This window comes from Centroberyx affinis, unplaced genomic scaffold (genome assembly GCF_046629955.1).
Source record: "Centroberyx affinis isolate AG114_WGS23_722 - 3 ecotype Tasmania unplaced genomic scaffold, CSIRO-AGI_Caff_v1 ptg005775l_1, whole genome shotgun sequence".
Taxonomy (NCBI): Eukaryota; Metazoa; Chordata; class Actinopteri; order Beryciformes; family Berycidae; genus Centroberyx; species Centroberyx affinis.
The window spans coordinates 65120-78461 of NW_027282927.1; the positions used below are offsets into that span (position 1 = coordinate 65120).

Genomic DNA, 13342 nt, shown 5'->3' on the forward strand with positions numbered 1-13342 from the left:
AAGAGCGACGGACAACAAGATTCACCTTCTGGAACCTACAACCACTTCCACTGAGGGAGGACAGCTACAGGAGGGAATACTGGGAATACTGGAATATTGCGACTTCAACTTGCTGCTGACTCCTCACCCTTAATGTGAGTTTTAGAAGAAAACTTTAAGACTTTAAGTGAAAGTAACTTTCAGGGAATTTTTTAGAGGAAGGAATGGTCCACGACTGGCTGACTCACTTCCTGTTTGAGCCGTCTGACCGCTGAGATTTTAGCTTCACTTGGACAGAAAATGGCTTCCCCACCATCTCTGCCAGAAGAGGATCTCTCCTGTTCTGTCTGCCGTGACATCTTTAAAGATCCTGTCCTCCTGTCATGTAGCCACAGCTTCTGTAAAGCCTGTCTGCAGGAATGGTGGAGACAAAAATTAGTACGCGAGTGTCCGGTTTGTAAGGGAACGTGTTCACAGAGTGAACCACCTGCTAACTTGGCATTAAAGAACCTGTGTGAGGCTTTCTTACTGGAGAGAGATCAGGGAGCTTCAGCAGAGTCTGAGCTCCTCTGCAGCCTTCACACTGAGAAACTCAAGCTCTTCTGTCTGGACCATCAGCAGCCAGTGTGTGTCATCTGTCGAGATTCAAAAACACACACCGACCACAGATTCAGACCCGTTGATGAAGCTGCACAGGATCACAAGGAGGAAATCCAGAAATCTCTGAAGCCCTTAAAGGAAAAACTGAGGGTCTTTAATCAGGTTAAAGAAAGCTTTTATCAAACAGCAGAACACATTAAGGTCCAGGCCCGACGTGCAGAGAGGCAGATTAAGGAGGAGTTTAAGAAGCTTCACCAGTTTGTACAAGAGGAAGAGGAGGCCAGGATCGCTGTACTGAGGGAGGAAGAGGAGCAGAAGAGTCAGACAATGAAGGAGAAGATTGAGGGTCTGAGCAGAGAGATAGCAGCTCTTTCAGACACAGTCAGAGCCATAGAGAAGGAGCTGAGAGCTGAGAGCTGAAGATGTCTCGTTCCTGCAGAACTACAAGGCTACAGTGGAAAGAGCCCAGCGCCCCCTGCTGGAGGATCCACAGCTGGTCTCAGGAGCTCTGATAGACGAGGCCAAACACCTGGGCAACCTGAGCTTCACGGTCTGGGACAAGATGAAGGAGATGGTCTCCTACACTCCTGTGGTTCTGGACCCAAACACTGCCTATCCAAAACTCGTCCTGTCTGAAGATCTGAGCAGTGTGAGATGGGGAGAGATCCAGCAGCTTCCTGAAAACCCAGAGAGGATTGACCTCTGCCTGTCGGTCCTGGGATCTGAAGGCTTCAACTCAGGGACTCACAGCTGGGATGTTGAGGTTGGAGACAGCACACACTGGGAACTGGGCGTGTTGGCAGAGTCTGCCCAGAGGAAGGGAGTCATACGGGATGGATTATGGGTAATAGAGTTCCATTTTGGTGTATACACGGCTCGCTCCCCACCAGATCGAGATATTGATCTCCCAGTGAGGAAGAAGCTCCGGAGGATCAGAGTGAGTCTGGACTGGGACAGAGGGAAGCTGTCGTTCACCGATCCTGATACTAACACACACATATACAGCATCACACACACTGATGGGCAACTCACTGACAACACAGCTCACAGGCTGGTCACTCACAGGCTGGTCACTCACAAGCTGTTTACTGACAGGCTGTTTACTGACAGGCTATTTACTGATAGGCTGTTAACTGACAGGCTATTTACTGACAGGCTATTCACTGACCGGCTTTTTCCATACATCAACACTTGGAACACACTCCCTCTGAAGATATTACCAGTGAAAGTCTCTGCATCAGTTCAGATCTCTAACAGCACAGTTAGAGACGAAGATGATGATGATGATGATGATGATGGTGGTTAGGTAATGTACACAACCAGCTGTCCATTTCTTGAGGGGAAATACGACTGAATTTCAGGATTCATTTCATGTCCTTCCTAAGATAAAATGAGAGATGAAACTTTATTGATCTCTGTGGAGAAATCAGGTCGTTGCAGCAGCAAGTAGTAATAGGAAACAGCAGAGTAAAATAGAAATATATAAAATAAATAGAATATATTTTAAAAAATAGAGTATAAACAAGAATATAGCAAATGAGGGTTATGTGAACATACGCAACTGACAATTTGAACACTAGAAAATCTAAGTCGAATAGAAACGAAAAATATGCAAAAAGTTACAGCAGTAATACAGTTTATTTTTATCGCAGCTTTTCAAAAACATTTTACAAAGCTCTTTACAGAACATAAAATGACAAAATGCTCTGCGTTATGTCAAAGTAGACAAGAATATGTGTTAAAATGAATTTTCTCTATATTCAAATGTATGGTCTTACTGTATTTTCTCTATTTTTAGACTACAGTCTTTCATGGTTCTTAGAGTTTCTCTCCACTGTAACTAGTGTTTGTATTTATTTTCATCATGTAACTCTCCTATTATGTTTGGGGTCAATTTCAAGGTCTTGAACTCACTTCAAAGTGACTATTTTGGTGACTAATTTATTTTTTATTGGTGTTTTTTCCATTATTGACTAACTGCTGTGTGTTACTTGCTGATGTTCTGAAGTGTAAACTTGGGTTTTTCTTTCAATTACAATAATTTTCTGTGGGTTTAAATTGCTGGGGTCAATTTGACCTCAAACATAAAAGATGTCAGTACATTTTAACATAATAGGAGGATTAAAGTCCAGATGCTGGACTGAGTCTAATATTTACAGCAGCATAGCCAGGCTCAGCAGTTCAGTTCATTTCCAAAAGCTTCATTCAAGCTTCAAGCTTCATCCATTTGAGAAAATAAACCAGAATCTCATAGTTTGTCATTCATCATCTTTAACATACAGACGATCCAGTCTGTAGAAGTGTTTTTTTTAACCAAGGATTTCAGTTATCTAGCGTCCAAAAGTACCTCTGTTTTAATTCTGCATCAGAGCAGGTGTCACTTTACCTAAAAGGTGAAGATTTCATTTTAGATTCAGACTTCATGTAATGTTGGTGATTTAGGAACTGAAGCTTTCTCTGCTGTTGCACTCATTCTAAGACTCTCTGGATAAGAAAATGAGCTTAATGCCTCAAATTTAAAATGTAAATTACTGATTGTGTATGTTAGCACTGTAACCATAACCTACTGTGATTGTTTTCAACTACTTTTGGATACCTTTGCCTCTAAAACCAATAAAGAATGAAGTTAAAGGATAAGCTTTGTGATTTTGTTCATATATATATATATATATATATATATATATATATATATATATGTATATAGTGAGTCTCTTCATCCCTGTAGTTGTTGGACCCACAGACAGTATTGGCTCCAGTCAGCTGTCAGTTGAGACAGCGAGCTCCGCTGCCTCTTGCTGCTAACAAAATGTCGGCTGTGGTGCACAGAGGAGTTGACATGCAAACAGGATGTTTGGTGTATTTCCTAAATGCTTAATGCTAGACCATCCAACCTTCACACGCCTGTGAAGGGGCCCCACAGTGTGTCAGACCACATCTGGTCGTGCTGAATAGCGCCACCGTCAGGATAAATCAGCAATTTTTCTTATGGCAATATTGGCTCCATTTCATCTGCAGCTGCAGGACTGTCACCAAAATGTTCTGCTGTTGAGATGTAAAACTTATATTGTAACTGTCGCCCAAAGGTTTGGAAAGGTTTGGACCCCACTAATGGCTGCTTGTGGCTATATTTATATTTATTATGTTTATTACTATTATTATTATTATTATTATTATTATCATTATTATTATTATTATTATTATTATTCACAGTTAAAAATCATAGAATTTCAAAATACTGAAACATTTTATTTCATTTCATTTGGAATGCCCAGTGTAGTTCAAAATAGTAATCGAGAAGCTGATATGAGATGCAAAAAAATGCTGTAAAATAATTTTGTTAACAAATTTTTGTGACCAATACTCGATGTAATACGATGAATCATTATGATCATAATATTTAGCAACACATCACTTAAGTGTGCAGCTCTGTGTTTGATTGAAATGGTCAGCAGCAGTCAGAAGCAGTCAGTTTGTATCCTGGCTGTTATCAGGCTGCTCAGGTCTCAGTATGTGGATCACACTGTGGCAGAGCGAGCCGCCTCTCTCTCTTATCGGCTGTGATGTGCATGATAAGAGCCGTGTTGAGGTGAGCGCTGGAGAAACGAGGCTCCCTGCGGGGGATTTGGCGCTCTGCCCACACCGACTCCAAACCCGTTAATAGAGTTTGACCTGGATCTAATTGGAGTTGCCGGGAAATGATTAACCTGCAGGACGGGAAGGAGGACGGACGGACGAGACGGAGACGAGACGGAGGCTGTTTCCCTCACCTAAGACCTCTCCCTTGATTTGATTTTTCAATTTTGCATGTTTGAATGTCATCAACAGTCAAATGAGGCAGGGGCGTACTGGGAAAAACCAAACCACCTTCCAAGAGTTTGACCAGACTGGGAAATAACCAGCAGACACTGGACAAAGACTGGTGAATTCGTCTACTATAGTGTTGGCACAGTGTCTGCTCATCACTCAGGTCAGGCAAATATCACCTTATTTATTATGTATTTATGTAGTTTATGGGTTGTTAAAAAGTCCTGAAATACATTATCTAAAATTAAGACCTTAAAAAGAATTCAAATGTCTTAAATCCAGAGGTTTTATTGTTTCACCATGTAATGTCAGGTTTCTGACATGAATCCAGAACAGGTTAGTAGTTCAGTCTGCATCCAGTCTGCTTTACTGAGCACAGCTGGACTTCATGTCTCTTTACTGTTAATTTCATGCTGTCGTTTTTCTTATTCTGCACATTTATAGTTTCACAACTTTCATCAGCTGTTCAATCTGGAATAGACTGGTTCTGCAGACTTTGTTTCTTTATTTTGATTTTTAAAGAGGCAACAAGTCAGGTTTTTCCTGACTAGGGCTGCAACTAACGATTGTTTTCATTATCGATTAATCTGTTGATTATTTTCTCGATTTAATCGATTAGTTGTTTGGTCTATAAAATGTCAGAAAATGGTGAAAAATGTGGATCAGTGTTTCCCAAAGCCCAAGATGACATCCTCAAATGTCTTGTTTTGTCCACAACCCAAAGATATTCAGTTTACTGTCATAGAGGAGGAAAGAAACCAGAAAATATTCACATTTAAGAAGCTGGAATCAGAGAATTTTGACTTATTTTTCTTAAAAAATGACTCAAACCGATTAATCGATTATCAAAATAGTTGCTGATTAATTTAATAGTTGACAACTAATCGATTAATCGTTGCAGCTCTATTCCTGACCCATACCACAAACAGACCATAATATGTCTGTGGGGATTGATAGGGTTGTTGATCAATACCAATGACTCAATAATCACCCGGGCAGCTGCTGAGATCTCTGGCTTTCAAAACTAATTTTCCGACTCGATGACGACCGTCTGCAGTGACGAAGCTCACATGTTTCCAGCTTTAGACGTTTCATCTGTTTTTGTTTCCAGCACATTTTGATTCTGGTGTTTGCCTTCGAGTTTTGACTAAATTGAGGCGTCTCCGAGGTCCCCACGGGTCCCCACGGGTCCCCACAGGTCCCCACGGGTCCCCACGGGTCCTTGAAATCCTTGAAAGTTTGTGAATTTGAGGGAAAAAAATCAAGGCCTTGAAAGTTTTTGAAAATAGACATAAATAGACATGGGTCATTGAAAGTGCTTGAATTTATATATTTTGTGCAAAAATAGAAATTGAAGTTCTTTTGATATTTTTTTTACTTAACATTAGTAAATAGGCTACGTTCTGCTGTCTGAAGATTCTCAGTGTTGTAACAGTAATTAAGGTTGATCCGTGTCTCAAACTGTGCCGTGTTGGGTCCTTGAATTTGAGGGAATTGGGCCTGGAAAGTCCTTGAAAAGTCCTTTGAATTTGATGTTTAAGAAGGTGTGGGAGCCCTGTGTCTCACTAAATCCAGTTGTCTCTGGTGAGTGACATAAACATTGTCACATCCATGTGGTCCAGATGGGAATTTGGTCGAAAATGCGACTCCATGCCGCTTTTTGTTGTTCACACTGATTAGAAGTTTCAGAAACTGCTGACATGGCTGGTTTATTGTGAACAGCAGAGTCTGGTGGTTTTGGATCAATAAGTTTAACTCACTGGCCCATGGATCTAATATGGATGGTGACCCCCCCCCCCCCCCGGCCTGTATCCTCCCTCCTGTCCTGCAGAGGGCAGCAGAGGGCGAGGCCGAGCGTTCCCTTCACCAGGTGGAGCTGAGGGGGGGGCGGAGCCAGAGTCTGATCCTCCTCTAAGCTCTGGTCGCTCTTAATCAGAAACAAATCCTCTCAGCCAACACCTTCCCTTTCCCCTCCGGACAGACGGGACGCTTCCTGAAGGAGAGCAGGGACCCGAAGGAGAACAGGGACGGCGGTTTGCTCAGAGGAACAGCAGTGGCAGCAGAGGAAGTGGATGCTGTGTCAGCCTGGATCTGAGTTAACGCTAACTTAACTTAAGGCCAGATTATTGTCTTTGTGGTCGACCTGAGGAGAGGAGAGGTGGATGGAGGAGGAAGAATAGCAGGAACAACAGTCTTCTTCTTCTTTTTCCTGGCTTCTGCCTGATCAAAGGTGAAAACAGTAGTGCTGAAACAATCTGTCAGTTAATGGAGCAGTAGCAGCGATTCATGTCTGTTTTATTTCATGTGTTTTATTGTAGATGTGTGGATCTTGTGATATGTGGACAGTTGTGCTGAAAGTGTAGACTGTGTAGGCCTTGCTGAGCAGTAAGGCCAGACGATGACTTTTCATTTAAAAACTCACAGAATGAGGATTGAAACATTTTTAAAGAATATCATTTGAAAATTTCAGGGTTTTTTTGACGTCACACCTAATGTTACCATTTGCTTCAATGGGATGCACATTAATTTGATTATTTAATGTGAGCCATATTGTGATATATGTATGTATGTATAAATACATATGTGTATATATATATATATGGGAAAAATTCTTATGATTATCGTGATATTGATTAGAACTAGGGCGGGACGATATGGTTGAAATCAATATCACGATAATTATAAGAATTTTTTTCGATATCGATATATATGATGATATGGCTCACATAAGCGAAATCACGTTAAATAATCAAATTAATGTTCATCATATTGAACCGAATGGTAATGTTTGGTGTGATGTCAAACTAAACTGAAATTTTCACATAATATTCCTACCATACTTCACTTTGTCTGAGTTTCTAAATAAAATCTGCTTGTTCTCATCAGTTCAGACAGCAGAATTGTGCGTCTCGATATCCCAAAAATCACCATATCATCACAATATATAATCCCACTGAGAGACGATAAACGATAATATTGAATTATCGTCCAGCCCTAATTAGAACCATATCACCCAGTCCTATGTGGAGTGAATTTTCCAGCTGCTGGAGGCCGCCACAGCAAAATGATTGGAAAGGAAGCATTAGCATTAGCATTAGCATTAGCATCTGTGGTGTTGTTACAGAGTTAGCTGTACAGCGCTGGATGGATCTGTAAGGAGAGAAATGACAAAACTCACAAAACAGATCGAGTCTTCTGATGCTGGTTTGCGTCTCGTGACTCAGACGGTGGTTTCTGGAGGACCGTGTTTGCTCTCCTAAAGGCCTGGAGCGGTATCACACATCGAGCCCAGCTGGTTTCCCAGGACAGTTTGGAATGTATTTTTCCTTTTCTCTCTGTTTGTGTGTTTGAATATGAACGAGGCCGACTGTTTGACTGTTTGACTGTTTGACTGTTTGACTGTGATCTGTTTTACCTCCTTCAGGCCTTTTCTGCTCGGCTCCTCACGGCTGCTGCAGGCTGCTTAAACACAGTGAGGTTTACAGTTGGTCGGTTACAGCTTGGCTTTGAAATAAAGTAGAGTGTAAAACAAAAGCCATTATCCAAAAACATATCAAATCACAGCTTTTTGATGGCAGAATCCAGAAATACTTTAATTTAAATGCCATACCATACATTTTTTTTTTATTTTAGTTCTTAATCTTTTTTTCTTAATCTTTAGTTTTTCTTTTTCACTCTGTCTTGCTCGCTTCCTATTTCACAATAAAAGTGTTTGCCAAGTTGTAACCATGAATTAGCAAAAATCTCTTGTGGCTCTGCAGTGACTGGACTTTCCAGAGTCTGCAGGTTCTTAGAAAGTCTTAAAATGTCTAAAATTGAATTAGTGAAATTGAGAGCCATGAAAGGTCTTAAATAAGGTTAGTTGTTGCCTTTGAGTCTTAACTAGGGGTTCAGAGGTCTTAAAAATGTTTTCTTCTCAGTGCAGCTACTTTTCTAGTGAGAAAGAAAACCGCAATAAAGAAAACGGCTGCTGTTTTTTATACACTTAAGGCTTATTTTAGGGGGGGAATTGGTCTTAAAAGTGATTTAAACTGACAGTATAAGCCTTAAAGTCTTGTAGTCTCCCTGTGTGTCTGTTTGAGGCTTCTTCTTCTTCTTCTTCTTCGAGGCTTTTTCACCTCTTAGACTCTCTGCCTGTAAGACCTGCGGCAGGAGAGTGAGCCTGGTGTCCGGACCGGTTCAGTTTATCACATCAGCCGGATGTTCCTCTGTTGCTGCCGTCACTACTGAACTCTCTCTGTTGGTGGATTTAGATGCTGCCGATTCTCTGAGCTTATTTACCATTTAGCGGCTGGGTGGGAACAATTCCTCCACCCACCAGCCACCAGCTGAAGGCTTCTCCTCAACTTTGGCTCCGGCAGGCAGAACTGTCAGGAACCCACTTGGCATTTGGTGGAACTTTTCTGTTCTAAAGTGGATGAGAAATTCCATGAATTCACTCGCTAGTGGACAGACAGCCAGCGGACAGAAGTTAAAGTTTGTTTCCCACGCTGTCCAGCAGGCAAAACTACATACAGCCTTATCAAAACATGTCCGATTTTTGTATATGTTTGATAGAAAAGTCCGTTTAATACAGGCCTGTTTACTTAAAGTCACAATGAAACGGCATTTCAGAGCATCTTGCTTCTGTAGTTTGGCCAAATGGGGGGAGGGATCGCTCAAAAGTGGCGGATGGCTCGACCAATGGGATAGCGGTATCTGTCTGGGAGAGGAAGACGGTTATATGATGGGAGGGTGTTAAAACATCTATAATGGTATTATTGTTATTATTGGATGGAATATTTATTTTGAGCATGAAGTAACTACTAAAAATACACTGTTTTCCAGGAAGTAAAAGTTAGGGGATTTTGATATGCAAATACAGGAAAATAAACTTTTTGGCAGACATTGTGAAGTAGCTGTAACATAATAACCTGGAAAATGACCAAGCTTCTTTTCATGTCACTGTGACTGTAAAAGTGAAGCGTGCCTTTTGTTTGTGAACCAAATACAAAAATGGCAAATGCCAAAAAGTCAACTTTTCCGCTCTGGTTCAGACCAAAGAGTACAGTAACAGTAAAAACTGGAGGTGTGATCACACCCTACGTGTGCTGCAGGAGGATTTGTCGATGTATTATCATAGGTGTGTGTGTGTGTGTGTGTGTGTGTGTGTGTGTGTGTGTGTGTGTGTGTGTGTGTGTGTGTGTGTGTGTGTGTGTGTGTGTGTGTGTGTGTGTGTGTGTGTGTGTGTGTGTGTGTGTGTGTGTGTGTGTGTGTGTGTGTGTGTGTGTGTGTGTGTGTGTGTGTGTGTGTGTGTGTGGTAGCAGCAGGAAGGAGAGAAAAAAACATCAGACCGTCTCTTCTGAGCCACAAGTCGCAATTTAAAAAAAATCATATTTATACCTGAGCTTTGTTCAAAAGATAACCAAGCACTACTGTTTGTTTTTTTACCGAGATTGTGGTTGTTTTTTTTATGTTGTATTGTTCAGTTCTGGAATCCTTATTTTATGTCTATTTTTATTTTTTTCATCTGTCCGTCCGTCCGTCCGTCTCATTCTCATGAACATATCTCAGGAACGCCTGGAGGGAATTTCTTCAAATTTGGCAGAAACATTCACTTGGACTCAAGGATGAACTGATTAGATTTTGGTGGTCAAAGGTCAAGGTCACTGTGACCTCACAAAATATGTTTTTGGCCATAACTCAAGAATTCATACACTAATTATGACAAAATTTCACACAAATGTCTAACAGGATAAAATGATGAAGTGACATTTTATATCCAAAAGTTCAAAGGTCAACTTCACTGTGACATCATAATGTTTTGCTTACCACTGTAGCTGAGAAAACGATCTTGGGTCATTCTACAAAAAACGGTGGAAGTGCTGTCACTTACTTCTGCAGACACCAAAATCCTTTAAGTTGACCTAATAATCACATTAATTATATATGTTCAATAAATAAAGACTGTCCTTGCAATGGTAAAACAAAGTTATTGGTGGAGGCATACAACCGTGAAGTGGTTATTTCTAGTCTTACCCAGCATATGGACGTTCTTAGTCGTCTGTTATTTTACAAACCATAGGCCGTCTGGAAGAGTTTTTGTCATCGACTGTGTATTCTTATCAGCCAGTAAGATGTGTAAAATAATGCAAAAAAGAAAGTGAAGTGCCCTCTGCACAGTTTGGGCTTCTTCTAGGTGTAGAACACAGTCTATAGAAGCTCCACTGCTTTTACTCGACATCGGTTTATTCGGACTGATCAGGATTCTATGCAGAAATAATGTTTGTGTCCTCAATCTCTCCAATAAACTCCCTTTCCCTTTGCAACATGTTTCCTAGTAATCCAACATGTAATCATCTTTTCTTCAACAGTAGCAGTAATATTTTCCTTTTTTCCCCCCTGTAATGATTATATTTACCATTTAGTAATCTGATTACTGTAATCCATGGTGATTTCCAGGTAAGCTTAGTGTCCAGTGGTATAAACCCTCTGTCTGCTGGGTGGGATTACAGGTTGATGGTATCATGATAATTCCCTCTGCGGTGGATTATGCCGTTTGATGTCGGCCTTTGTTTTAAACACAGAGGGAAAATCACAATATTAGATATAAAATAATGTCACTTTTATTCTTTATTTCTAGTATTGTTCCTCAGTATTAAATCTCAGTCTGTCAGAAGTGGGTTGGTGACAGTCTGGAGGTTAGAGAAGCAGGATTGTAAGCATAAAGTCGCCAGTATGAATCTTTGGACTGGTTAGTAAATCTGGACCGGGAGGCAGATCTTCCCTGGATGTATTTGTTGAAAAAGCTCCTCTTCCTCCTGTAGAGGTGAATGTCTTCTCGCTGGGTAGAGTTTGAGAAGAGTTTGTTGTTGTTGTTGTTGTTGTTGTTGTGTCCTGTCCGGTTAAATCAAGTTTACCTTGTGTGTTTTGTGTTGCAGCTTTCCGAGAGACACCCCTTCAGTGAAGATGAGACCATGGTCCCGGTACTAGCCTCCAAAAAAGCCAGCGAACTCCCCGTCAACGAAGTAGCGTGTGTCCTGCAGGTACGACAGACCGGCCGCTCTGCCAGGACACAACACTGTCCAGCTACTAACATTCGGTTATTTGCACATGCATAAGAAACAGAAGAGTAAATTAAATATAGGGCTGGGCCATAATTCAATATTATCTTTTATGGTCTTTCAGTGGAATCATATCGTGATGATATTCAAGATTCAAGAACTTTATTGTCATTGTGCAAGCTCAACGAAATTGCAATTGCGTCGACCTCAAATGGTGCATTGAATTAAACCTTCACTGCTTATGAAGATATTTTGATATCGTGACACATTTCTGTCTAAATTGATGATGACAAGCAAATTTTACTTAAAAACTCTGATAAAATGAGGTATGGTAGGAATATTATTTGAATATTTCTGTTTTGTTTGACACCACACCTAAAATTACCATTTGGTTCAATGAGATGAACATTAATTTGATTATTTAACGTGATTTTGCATACATGAACCATATTGTGATATATATTGATATCGAGAAAAATCCTTATGATTATCATGATATTGATTTCAACCATATCGCCCAGCCCTAATTAAATCTCAGATGATTTTCACAAATGCTTAGTAAAGGATGATGAACAGTGAGCCTCTGCTTTGTGTCAGTGTTTTCTATCATCCTGCCAGGATTTATTTTGTGATTCTGACCGGCTCGCTGTACATTATCCTGCTTTTATATGGCTACTTAAGTCTAAAGACATTAATCATTTGACACAAAATATTGACTGAAAATCATTTTAGTACAAGCTAAAGTAATTTACAAGCTTCCGCCAAAAAACGAGTCCAGCAGGACCGTCTGCAGTAATTAAGGAGTGATGTGTTTTGGCCTCAAGGCATCGCAAGTTAATTTGATTAAAAATCAACAGAACGGACCGGACTTCTGGACTGTGGAGTGATGTGATTAAATGTGAAGCAGCAGCCTGCTATTCAGAAATGACACACCTTATCAACAGATCAATCAGGATTGAGTGTTCAACAAAGTGAACTGTAATCGACTCTGATAACTTTGTGAAACACAACGAAAAACAAAGCAAACCCACTTACTTTTCCACCTTTTTCACACACAGAAGGGTGATGGATCAGATGAATTGGATTTCAATCATTTTTCGTGTTTGACCACAAACTGACGGTCTCCATCTGTTAATAAAAATAATGGATCAGATTTGTATTGGTTAATGCTTTACATTTAGTACCTGGAATTGGTATCAGCAGTGGAAAAGTGGTATTGGTGGCAGGATGCTCTGGTTAGGGTCCTGTTACCGAAATGTCACCAGTTTGATCCCGACAGCAGCTAATGTGTCCGTCAACAGCTGTGTGTTCTGCTGAAGTGTCCTTGAGCAAGACGCTGAACCTCTGCAAGACTTGACTTGATGCATGAAGAGAAGACTCGAGACTTGTCTTGACTTGGGTTCTGGTGACTTGGGACTTGACTCTGACTCGTACTCTGATGACTTGAAAAGGTTTCTAAAGTCTTGACTTGAGATCTTGTGTTTGTGTAAATGACTTAGATTGAAAGTGATGAGATTTGTTCCAGCAGACGACTGAATTTAAATTCTGTTTTCTGAATTTGTATGGAATGATTGAATTTATTGAAGTTGAAACTGATTATAGAAATCAAACTCATGATGCTCTTACCAAGTTTGTATCCTATTAAAACCATATTGCATTGAAAAGTCCTAGATATTTAGTTTTCTTTAAGATATTAAATTGATACTGGACTCTTGATTTGTTCTGACTTGACTTGCTGTTCTACATTTAGACTTGAGACTTGACATTAATGACATGGACTTGACTTGGACTTGACTTGGTAATCTACATTTAGACTTGGGACTTGACTTGGGACTCGAGCAAAGTCCCAGTCTCTTCCTCCATGATAAAACCCCAAAATTACAGAATTTTCCTAGATATTTAGTTTTCATTAAAAT

The 13342-nt window shown here is 40.4% G+C and overlaps 1 protein-coding gene and 1 pseudogene across 1 annotated transcript in view; both read left to right on the plus strand.

Annotated features, from left to right (window-relative positions):
* Positions 1-13342, plus strand: part of LOC139667812 (calcium-transporting ATPase type 2C member 1-like) — a gene marked incomplete at its 3' end in the record, with an annotated part of 49856 nt that overhangs the window by 10588 nt on the left and 25926 nt on the right. The window contains exon 2 of the mRNA XM_071547286.1: positions 11304-11408. Coding sequence (XP_071403387.1) covers positions 11304-11408 — 105 coding nt within the window. The remainder of the gene's footprint in view (positions 1-11303; positions 11409-13342) is intronic.
* Positions 280-6478, plus strand: LOC139667811 (E3 ubiquitin-protein ligase TRIM39-like; annotated as a pseudogene).